The sequence below is a fragment of the Trachemys scripta genome, chromosome 16 (genome assembly GCF_013100865.1).
Source record: "Trachemys scripta elegans isolate TJP31775 chromosome 16, CAS_Tse_1.0, whole genome shotgun sequence".
NCBI lineage: Eukaryota > Metazoa > Chordata > Testudines > Emydidae > Trachemys > Trachemys scripta.
The window spans coordinates 25,405,431-25,416,902 of NC_048313.1; the positions used below are offsets into that span (position 1 = coordinate 25,405,431).

The 11,472-nt window shown below is 53.6% G+C and overlaps 1 protein-coding gene across 2 annotated transcripts in view; it reads left to right on the forward strand.

Moving 5' to 3' along the window:
* The first annotated feature begins 704 nt into the window (after positions 1-704).
* Positions 705-11,472, forward strand: part of CLEC4G (C-type lectin domain family 4 member G) — a 15,363-nt gene continuing 4,595 nt past the window's right edge. The window contains exons 1-6 of one of the 2 annotated variants that reach the window (XM_034792684.1): positions 705-769; positions 2,124-2,284; positions 4,416-4,541; positions 6,160-6,222; positions 10,073-10,135; positions 10,325-10,387. In XM_034792684.1, the coding sequence (XP_034648575.1) occupies positions 2,194-2,284; positions 4,416-4,541; positions 6,160-6,222; positions 10,073-10,135; positions 10,325-10,387 (406 nt within the window). In that variant the 5' untranslated portion in view covers positions 705-769; positions 2,124-2,193. Of the gene's footprint in view, positions 770-2,123; positions 2,285-3,393; positions 3,540-4,415; positions 4,542-6,159; positions 6,223-10,072; positions 10,136-10,324; positions 10,388-11,472 lie in introns of those variants that run through there. The other variant, XM_034792685.1, reaches the window with a different exon arrangement.

Below are 11,472 nucleotides of genomic sequence, written 5' to 3' on the forward strand. Positions count from 1 at the left end.
GGAGCCAAGGCAGGACTGACCAGAACAGCCCGTTGCCTTTTGTTTATCATCGCAGCTCCCAGAGGTCTCAAACCCAGGGGAAGGTATGAGACAGCTGTGTGTTTTTATACCATCCTCTCTGGCCATGAATGTGCTTACTTGGCATTAGCCAATGCCTAGTGTGTTGTTCTGCTAAGGCCAGGCCTGCTCTGGTTCACAGCCTTTGGTTCACACTGTTAGTTATGCCTAGGGATCTAGCAAGGCCTACACCCGTGGCTGGCGGGGTTGGGCCTATGCTTTGGCTGACACTCCCTGAGACTGTTTTGTGCGACCCCCCCATGCTGGGAGCGATGTCCAGCGCTGCCAATGGGCCTGAGGATGGACAGTCCGATGGGGTTGATGGTGGGCTGGAGAGACGCTGCCCAGTGGGGTTTGAGGAGAGCTGGTGAATCGATGCATTGGGGGATACAGGGACCGTGTGCTGAACAGCATGAACAGCAGAGGAGAAGGGTCTGGCGCCAATGGCAGCGAGATTGTGGGATGGGCAGAGAAGGTCCAGTTGGGAAAAGGGGAGCAGGGAGACACTAGGCCTGAGCAGCCAGCTGGAGCAAGTGACTGGAAATCTTTAAAAGCAAGGGGGGAAGCTCGGAGCTGGAATCTGCAGTGAATAGGGCGGGTGACATGATCCCTCTGTTTTTCACCCGATTTAGTGACATTGGTGCAAAAACTGAGGCAGAGCAGCCCACAGAGAGGAGGCTGAGCCAGGCCAATCATTTACCTGCTGGCCCAGGTGAGATCTTCCTTTTCCTCTTCCTCTGCTGGGTTCCCCTCTCAGCCCAGTTTTCAGAACCATTCTGCAGCTCTGTCACTGTCAGTGTCTCTGTCCTGAGCTCTCTTGGCTTTTGAGTCAGCCAGCTGGAGATTAGAGCCGTGTCTTGAGAATCAGACTATTATTATTTATTTGTATAACAGTAGCACCTAGGAGTCCTGGTCAGGGACCAGAACTCAAGATATCGTCCCCCTTCTTAAGAACTCTCGTCAGAACAGAACTCTCTGAGACACCCACCTCACTGTTACAATCTCTGGGCTGGAGAGCTGATTTTGCATCTCTAGGCCCCAGATACCTTTGAAAATCTGGCCCCTAGTACCTTTTGAAACTGGGATTTATGCTCCTAAATTACTTAGGGTACATCTACACTGCAATAAAAAATCCACTGCACTGAGTCTCAGAACTGGGATCAATCGACTCGGGCTTGTGGGACTAAAAATCGCAGTATAGACGTTCGGGCTTGGGCTGGAGCCCCGGCTCTGAAACACAGTGAGGGGGAGGGTCTCAAAGCCTGGGCTCCCCCCGCCTCGCCCCCCGAGCCCAAATGTCTACTCTGCAATTTTTAGCCCCTGCAGGCTGAGTCCCACAAGCCCGAGTTAGCTGACCTGGGTCAGCCGCGGCCATGCCACATGGTTTTTGTTGCAGTGTAGGTATCCCCTTAGATGCTTTTGAAAATATTCCCCCTAGTGATTTTAGTTACACAAGTTGTTTCAGCTCCTACTCCTCCCCCTGCCAATTTTTGTACTTTTACAGTCACATTTTCCTTGTTTTCCCCTCCCTGGCGCTGTGAGAGAGACCAATGCAAACAACAGGGGAACCTGACTCACAGCCTATGCAGGGTTGCAAACCAGTGAAACTGACAAGATGCCAAGTGCCATCAATGGCACAAAGACCCTGAAAAGAGAGAAAGACGTTGGTGCCCTTTGCCAAGCAGTTTTTCAGGCCCTTGTAGATTAGTTTCCTGTTTGGAGCACAAATCGGTGACGTGGAGTCAGGTGTTTTCTTAGTGCCGTTTGTTTATTGACAAGATGTTCACCATTCTGTTTCCCTGAGCAGCAATGTTCACAGACTGTACACAGGAGAACCCCTCTTGCGGGGCCCAGGGTAAGGACATGCCCAGCTCCAAACAGATCCTCCCACTTAAAGATTGTCTGTGCCCCTTGGGTCACTGTGTGGGTGGCTCTTATTTTTCAGCTGCACCAGGAATACTGGTTGTACAAAGGCTCCCAGCTGCTAGAGGAGAAGTGACAGGGTCACAGATCTCTGTGTTCTGAAGAGAGGAAGAGTGGCTGGGTACATGTGTTTCCTTTTCCAGGAAAGCTGCTCAGAGCCTCCGTTGGTATAAAAGCCACTGGAGCCGTTGGGGTAGGAAGAGGTTCAGAGCGATGCCTTCAGGCAGCATTTACCAAAAGTGCGAAGAGTCCGACCAAGAGACGCTCAAGGAACAGGAGACAGAAATGACATTTGGGAGAGCAGGTAACCCCAGGCTGCATTAGTGGGAGTGTGCGCAATCATTTCCTGATAATCGGCACGCCCTGATCCTGCAGACTCCACACCCCAGTGAAGCCAAGAGGAGGGCGGTGTCAGCGAGGTTTGCAGGATTGGGCCCTATTTATGGAGTTGCACAGTGCTCAGCAGCGAAGTCAGACTCGAAGGCAGGTCTGTACTCTGGAAGGTGGCGTTTCATACACCACAGCTGGCAGAGCCAGGCTGAGAGAATTCCAGGCTTGTCTCAGCAGCATTTTGTCAGATGTTTATGTCTGGTGCTTGCATACTATGGCAATGAGTGGGTTAAAAGGAGGGGGAGCAAGAGAGAGAGAGTGAATGGGGGAGGAGGGGTGCTGTGTGAGGATAGATAGATGGATGGATGGATAGATAGATGTGGATGAACTGGTGTGTATGGAGATTGTGAGATAGATATGGTTGGATGTGTGTGTATGGGGATGGACAGATGATGGAGGGGGGTGCATGGGGATGGATGGATGGATGGATGGATGGATGGAGGAGTATGGGGATGGATGGATGGATGGATGGACGGATGGAGGCGTATGGGGATGGACGGATGGAGGCGTATGGGGATGGATGGATAGGGTTGTATAGGGATGGCTAGTGTTTATGGGATTGAATGGATAAATAGATGTTGCACCCATACTGCACTCAGGACTAGTGTCCACGATGTGCGAGTTGCTAGGTAGTGGAGCCCATCATACACAATTGCAGGTTATACCATCAGGAGCCTTGGCCCTGATCCCTGTCGCAGGCCCAGTGGTGGAAGCGTTACAAGAGGCATTTCAGATCCAGAGTCCTGCTGATCAGGCGGGATGTCCCTGCGTTGCGCCATAGGAACATGCCTCGTGCAATTCTGCACTTACAGCAGATTTGTGCTTCTTTTCTTCCTCTTTTTTTTTCATTCCTGGAAAGTGAAGGGGGATATGTGTGTGGAGGGGGGGCATTGATGTGAGGTGTGGGGGTTGGAGACACAGCTGCTTCCTTCCCCTCCCCAGCCCCCCTGCTGACAGCAGCACAGTGGGCTGGGGCAGTGGGGGAAGGGGGGGTTGGCTGGTGAGTAAGGGTACGGTGCATGAAGCAACGCTCTGAATCAAGGGCTGGTTCCTGCCTGGAGGAGGCTACAGTGGATGGGACAGAGCAGCACAGAGCTGGGGGCAGCCTGTCTGCATGGCAGGCTTCATGGTGCATGAGTCTGCAGCAAGATGGAATCCTGGAGGACAGTGTATGGGGGAGCATAGGGCGCCGGAGGGTGGGCCAGGGCTGGCCAGAGGGAGGTGGTACAGGCGACCATCAGGAGGGGAGCATGGATCGAACAGGGGGTGAGGGGGAGATGTAGGCGGGGTTGCAGCTGTGGAGCTGTATCCTGATGGTGGAAGGCAGTCAAAGAAGAAAGGGGTGGTGGGGGGAATCATCACAGCATCTCACATGGATCTCATGGCCTGGCTCCCCCAAAGGATCCTTGGGAAAACAGAGGGGACTCCCAGGAAATGGGGTTCTCTAACTGCTGGGGCTTTAGGCTCAATGGAAATCCAGGAGGGCAAATGATAGATATATAGGGTGGATATAAGGAGCAATGGTCTCAAGTTGCAGTGGGGGAGATCTAAGTTGGATATTAGGAAACACTATTTCACTAGGATGGTGGTGAAGCACTGGAATGGGTTACCTAGGGAGGTGGTGGAATATCCTTCCTTAGAGGGTTTTAAGGCCTGGCTTGACAAAGCCCTGGCTGGGATGATTTAGTTGGGGCTGGTCCTGCTTTGAACAGGGAGTTGGACTAGATGACCCCCTAGGGTCTCTTCCAACCCTAATCTTCTGATTCTATAGGGATAGATAGAGGGGGTGTTTGGGGATAGATAGATACGTAGATAGATAGATAGAGGAGGTGTGAATTCCCCTGCATGTGCTGTGCTGCACAGAGATTCCTGGCCCTAGCGGTACATCCATCACTATTCGTTTATGAATTACAATAATAGTGAATTCTGAATTCCCCTAGTGCCTTCCCCGTGAGGCTCAGAACACACCTCCCCCCGCAGCACCGGTTCGCCAGAGGGCAGGGACTGGTGCTCTAATTCCTGCTGTCTTTGCTTCTGCCTTCCAGGGAATTCCTTGATGCAGTGTGGTAGGGGCGTGAATGGGGAGGAAAAGTCCATATTAACCCTTTACGCTGTGCACGCCGTGTCATTTGTGTTATGGGCCGTCCTCCTCGCCATGGTGATTGGAAAGTGTAAGTATCCCGGAGCGCGTTTAGGACTATCACACAGGAATGGACCCAGTGGAAAAGACCAGGGGTGAAATCCTGACTCCATTAAGTCAATGGCCAAACTCTCATTGGCTTCAGCAAGGCCAGGATTTCAGGCCATGAGTCCCTCCCAGCCAGGTCCCCTTATCTCTATCAATGGCCAGTGTCAAGACACTGCAGGAGAAGGGATATAGTCCCCCACAATGTATTTCATTGTGCCATAGTGCTGCTAATTGTAAGACAAGACTCATTAAGTAAGGCCGCCTGCCCTCCAATTCACAGCTGTGGGGCCCCTTCCCAAGGCCCGCTCTGTGAGCAGGGATACTGTGGTGTTTGATTCTTGAATGTATGCACAGGTACAAGTGAATGCAATATGTGTTGGGACACCCTCTAGCAGCTGTTCCGCACAGGATAACAGCCTAACTACTCCTGCCAGCTAACAGAGTAGCTCCTGTAGCTCAAGAGATCTTTGCTGTAGATAGCAGGGATTCACGTTCTGCTGAGGAGCCTTGTTAGGTGTCATTACACATAGCAGCCTCAGCGTTGCCAACTCTAGGTGATGTTTGAATTAAAGCCCCAACTCCAGGAGTCTTGTGATTAGGTGAGACTCTGAGCTTTCATTTAAAAATACTGAGACGGATTCTAGTTGCAGAGAAAAGCTTGGGAAAGCGACGTAATGGCTAAGAAACCAGAAGGCAAAGAAAAGAAAACTAAAGTCTATCATTTTTCACAAATCTTATGATTTTTAAGCCAATCTTGTGATTGGTTTTTAACCTCTGGAGTTGGTCAGATTGCGCCAGGGCAGAGGGCATTCCAGGTGGAATCCTTGAAGCCAATGAGGCACCTAAGTCTCCTACTGCAATCCAGAAAATTCTCACTGAGCACTGTAGGCCCCTAAACTCACTTGACACCTCTAGGCAGGCGCACTACTGCCTCTCAAGGCATCTAGATGCCTATCTTCCACCTAAGCCCCTATACAAATCTTTTCTGCTCTTCTGCTAGGAAGGAGGGATTTGAACCTGGGTCATCCACATCCCAGGCGAGTGTTCTAACCATTGGGCTATAAGGTGGGCAGCAGCACCTCCACCCCTGCATTTTGTGTAGAATGAGGCAGGCACCTAATTCATTCCCATAAGACACTACCCAGGTGCCTAAGCCAGGAGAGGAGTTCCCGTTTGTGGATCACTAGCGGAGCTAGATACTTCCCATTCCTGCAGCCTGGACTAGCATGCCTAGCTCTGAGAAAAGGGTGGGGCTTGGCTCATCAGTGTCTCCCATTGGTTACTTACTCAGCTCCCCGCCTAGTGTGCTGGGTTTTGCGAATTGCACTCAGGTGCATTGCTCTCCCCATTCATTGTATGTGAGCGTAGGCATGTAACTCGGCTTTGTGGGTGTTCCTGGGATTTTCTAGGCACCGTGATGCTCAGCATTGCAACGCTGAAATCCCTTTGGGGATCCCACCCTCAGAGATTATCTTCACAGGAGGAAGTTGGAAAGTAGAAATGCAGCATCTCTCTCTATGCTGTGAATCCAAATTGAAAACTCAGTCCCCTCCCCACCACAAACCATATAAACAACAGCAGGTGTCTGTCCTTCTGTCTAGACTCGGAGATGTCCAAGGAGCTGGAGCAGTTGCGGACTGATCAATCTGTGCTGAGAGGCAACGGTAACAATTCAGTTTACTTATGAGTGTCCGTGTATTTGTATTACCGATGTTGCCCCTTTGACGGAAGCCAAAATCTAAGGTGCTGTCGGGTTTGTTCCTGTTAGAGGGAGCAATCGCTGCTCCCAGGCAGGTCTGTTCTCATTGTGATCTTGGTAGTTACAATATCTTGTTCCCTTGAACACAGCAGGAACAAACACCTGCAGGCTGTTCCCTTTCTTGGAAATCCCCTGTCTGCCCCTTCAGCGGGCTCTGTGCCCAAGAAACTCCATCTCTGCTTCTTGCCAGGCTCCCGCTCATAGCTCTTTCAGCCTCCCGCACACACAGGCTGCTCTGAGCACCTGGGACTGCAACCAGGGCCCCTCTCAGTCCACATGGCTCTTTCCTGCTATGCAGCCTGGTGCCTTGGGTGGTCACTTCCATTGTCTGCAGCTGTTTCACTACATAAATGAGCTTGATTGCTCCTCCTGTTGTGTCTAAAAGTGGATATTTGGCACTCATTGGCTCTAACAAGGGCTGTGATTGTCTATGGATCCCAGACTCACCTGTTAGGTGTATTATGGCAGCAGCCAGGAGCCCCAGTTATGAACCAGGACTCCATTGTGTGAAGTGCTGTACAAACACAGAACACAAAGCCAATTTCTGCCCCAAAGAGCTTCCAGCCAAAGTGTAAGACATGGGCCGATAGGTGGAGACAGACAGACAGGCAGAGGAACACAGGGAAACAAGAAATACCAAACCCCTCTTCTTTTCTGTTGTGCTCCTATTAACTACCTAATGGTTTGGTCTGAAACCCAGAAAGGCTTCCATTGTCTTCAGTGGTGTTTGGATCAGGCTCTATCTAACTAGCTAGGTTCCTGTCTGCATTAAGGAAGTTTGCACTGTCGTTTCTCATAGATGTTACGGCCAGAAGGGACTGTTACGGGCATCTAGTCTGACCTCCTGCATAGCAGAGGCCAGAGAATCCCACCCAGCGATTCCTATATCCAGCCCATATCTGGTAGTCGAGCTGGAGTGGAACTTTTAGGAAGAGACAGATAATCTTTTAATGATTCCAGGTGATGGAGAACCTGCCCCTTCTCTACAGACCTTGTCCTGATAGATAAATGCTGATGCAAACCACTAATGTAGACACACACTGGGATGGTGCAAAGTAAGACTCACACCAGTGGGTCTAACCCTGGTAACCTGTGCAAGCCTTGTGCCATGTGTCTGCAGGGGCGCCAGGTTTGTATAATTTCTGGTGGTGCCCAGAACAGGTCCAAGTCCCCCCCCCCCTCCCACACACACACATCTGCCGATGGCTCTGGGAGGGCATTTGGGTGTGAGAGCGGGTTTGGGGTGCAGATTCTGGGAGGAAGGTTGGGTGTGGGAGGGATGCGGGCTCTAGGATGGAATTTGGGTGCTGGGTGCAGGGCAGGGGGTTGGAGTGCAGGAGGGGGTGTGGGGTGCAGGCTCTGGGAGAGAGTTTGGGTGCGGGAGGGTGTGACATTCCCCTCTGGTGTTATTCGGACCGGTGATCTGCTAGGTCACTCAATCCTTGACTCTGGGAGCCAGCCTTACCCTGCTCTGCTGTGAGAACCCCCACTCCTGGGCTGTTCATGCACAGCCTCTGGCATGTAAGCTGCTCCCAGCTACTTGCAAGCGAATGACACTAGCCAATATCTCCAGTCCCAGACACAACCCTAGAAACCTCTGTCTTGCAGTGTCCAGTTATGCCCACTGGATGCTGCAAGCTTATATGAGTTTGTCAATTTAACAAAGAAATTGTTATGTACCAAGCTTGTTATCCCAAGGGGAGTCTCTGTCATGCTTCAAACCAAACGCACTGCTTCAGGTAGAATAAACAAACAGATTCATTAACTATAAAGATAGATTCTAAGTGATTTTAAGTCAAAGCAAAACAAGTCAGATTTGGTCCAATGAAATAAAAGCAAAACACATTCTAAGCTGATCTTAACACTTTCAATGTCCTTACAAACTTAGATGCTTCTCACCACAGGCTGGTTGGTTGCTCTTCAGCCAGGCTCTCCCCTTTGATCAGTGGTTCAGTCACTTGGTGGTGGTATCTGTAGATGGAGGTGGATGAGAGAGAGAGCATGGAAAATGTCTCTCCCTTTTATCATGTCCTTTTTTCCTTCTTGGCTTTGCCGCCCCCCTTCAGAGTCAGGTGATCACTACCGCATTGCAGTGCCAAACTGACCAAAGGAAGGGGGGTGACTCCCTCGAGAGTCTAACAGATTCTTTTGATGCTGCCTAGGCCAGCGTCTTTTGTTCCTATGAGGCTGGGCTGGGTTTGTCCTGTACCTGCCCTGATGAGGTGTGAACTGCCCCTCTGCTATGGAGAGGTTTTTTTGGGCTTGCTTTAAGCCATGAGGATACATTTTCAACCTCATAACTACATACATGAAATTATAACCTATAACGTCACTGTAACAACCATGCTCAGTGCATCATGAGCCTTCTGAAGACACCTGACATGACAGACTTTGCATTGGATACCACACAATCATTTTACAAGGATGAACATAGGGATCCTGGATGTTTCTCCTGAGGTACAGAGCATCACAGAGAGGTGCGGGCTCTGGGAGAGAGTTTGGGTGCTGGGTGCAGGCTCTGGGCTGGGATAGAGGATTGGGATGCAGGACGGGGTGTGGGAGAGGGTTTGGGGTGCTGGGTGCGGGCTCCAGGCTGGGATAGGGGGTTGGAGTGCAGAAGGAGGTGTGGGAGGGGGCTTGGGGTGCTGGGTGCAGGACGGGGTTTGGGTGCTGCGTTCGGTCTCGGGGGGGGTTGAGTGCTGGTTGTGGGCTCTGGGTTGAATTGCAGGGTTGGGGTGCGGGAGGGGATGTGGGGCATGGGGCTGGGCCAGGGATGTGGAGTTTGGGGTGCAGCAGGCAGGCTGCCCAGGGCTGGGGTAGGGGCCAGAGAGGAAGACTCCCCCCAACCCCCTCCCTGCCAGCAGCAGCAAGCTCCGGAGGAGAGGGAATCTCCCTGCCCTGCCCCCCCCAGCACGACACTCACCCAAGGCCCCCCAGGCTGCTGCTCAGGAGGTCCAGCCAGGATAAGCACCCACCCCCCTTGGAGTTGACTCGGAGTCACCTGCCGGGGGTAGGGTGGTGATGCGCCTCCTTCCCTCCTCCTGCTGCAGGCGCAGCAGCCGCCTCAGCCTGCCCCTGGCGCTGCTCCCTTGAAGCCGGACACAGCAGCAGTTGGCCAGGGAGCTCAACGTGGAGCTGCAGGGGGCAGCCGGCTGCTGCCCAGGGCAGGCAGGGATGCTCGGGAGAGGTGCGCGGGGCGGCAGGCAGGGCCAGGTGATGCTCCGGGGGAGGCGCATGGGGGCAGCAGGTGGGGCCAGGGGAGAGACCGGACCCAGAACATTGGTGGAGCCGGGCCCCCCGGGCCCTGAATTTGCTGGAGCCCGGGCACCACAGGCCCATACAACTCACCACCCCTGTGTGTCTGCACTAGGGATTTGCACCAGTCCACGGCGACACTAGTACAAATTTCCCTAGTCTGGATGGGCCCTAACTAAATTCACTAACAAGCTCTCCCCAGGCAGGGTTGGCAGCTGGAGGTGGGGTCTGAGGAGATGAGCACAAGACAGGGAGCTCCGAGTTCTGATCTTGCTTCACTACTTGGCCTGGGGCAAGTCGCTCTCCATCTCAGAGCCTGAGTCATGGACTATCATGGCCGGGGATGAAAGCAAATCCACCAGCGCCGCCTCTTCCCAAGAAAGAAAGCAGCCCCGGGAGACCCCAGTACCTGACAGACCCACTCTGCTAGGGAACACGATCCTGCCCCACAAGATGAGGTGAGGGGCAGGTCACAGCTCACCGGCCTCTGTCTCTTCCAGGCTCCGAGACAGGGAAGCAACTGAAGACGCTTCATTTCAACCAGTCCGCCATGCACAGCACTGGTACGTACTGGAGCCCTCACAGACCCAAAGCTCAGCATCATCTCTATGACCCCCCTGCACCCCAGTCATGTTACTCCTCCTCCTCCCAACAACATCCCCCATTCCCTGGCCACCTCCTTGTTCCCACTGAGCCCTGGATCCCCATGACGCACCCTCCCAGGAATGTGATCAGCTCTGTTTCTTTCTCAGAGGTGCAGCTGGCCACGGATCTGAAGAGGCTGCAGTCAGACCAGGCCGCACTGAAAACGGAAGGTGAGTACCCATGGAGGGGAGGGAGCAGGGCTCAGGCAGAGGAGGGGGTGGAGAACGGCAGAAAGAAGGCGGGGGTGGAGAATCCCAGCCCCAGGTTCCCATGGCGATTTTGGATCCATCCCCCCTATTCCCCAGGCCAGCCTGAGCAAGCAGCTCAGGGACCAAGCCACTGAGGCTGGAAACCGAGGCCATGCCCTACTCTGGGTGACCCACCGGAGCGGCAGGGACACAACCAGTGCCCACAGAGCCTCTGCACTCAGGGCTCCTCCTGCACCAGATTCACTGTGTGTGACTCTAACTGGGGCGAATTGGGGAAGCCAGTTCACCTTCAGTTCCAGGGATTCTCACCCCAAGTGCGTTCCCAGTCACTGCAGGAGCCTCTGGCCTTTTGGAACTCGCATGGGCTGGGCTGCTACAGAGGGGGATCTGGCTGTTTCTTGCTCCCTAGATTCACTTGGGACAAATAGGAGAGGGGATATGTGCTTTTGAAGCAGGGGAGGGTCGGGGGAGGGAGATGGGGATGGTGACTCATTAGGGGTCAAGGGGAGGCAGGTGGATTAAAGGGCTGGGCAGAAGAAGGCCCAGGTGTAATAAACTGAGGAACCAGAGGTAGGGAATTGGGGGGGCAGGGCAGTGTGCCTGGGTGCAAAGGGAGGGCAGGGCTCCTGCTGAGGTTCGGGGGAGGGGACCTGGTTTTAGAGGAATGATTTTGACCCGTGTGAAAGGTTCAGGTTCAGCTGGCGATTCCGGCCAGGTCTCCAGTCCCTAATGAATTGCCAAAAAGCCGAACATGTCCGGGAAAATGCTGGCCAGGCACTTCCCCTCCCGCGGCGGCTCTGCTCCTCCCCTGACTCTTTGGCTCTGTTTAAGAGCCGAGCTGCCCGAGCGCTATGGGCTTCAGGCAGCCCCCTTGCCTCCGGACCCCAGCCGCCGGCTGGGCACTTCCCCTCCCGGGCTCCGGCGGCGCAGGGTCCGGAGGCATGGGGACTGCCCGAAGCCGGTAGCGCTGGGGCAGCTCGGCTCTTAAACAGAGCCGAAGAGTCAGGGGAGGAGCAGAGCCTCCGGCCGCGGGGGCGGGGCTAGGG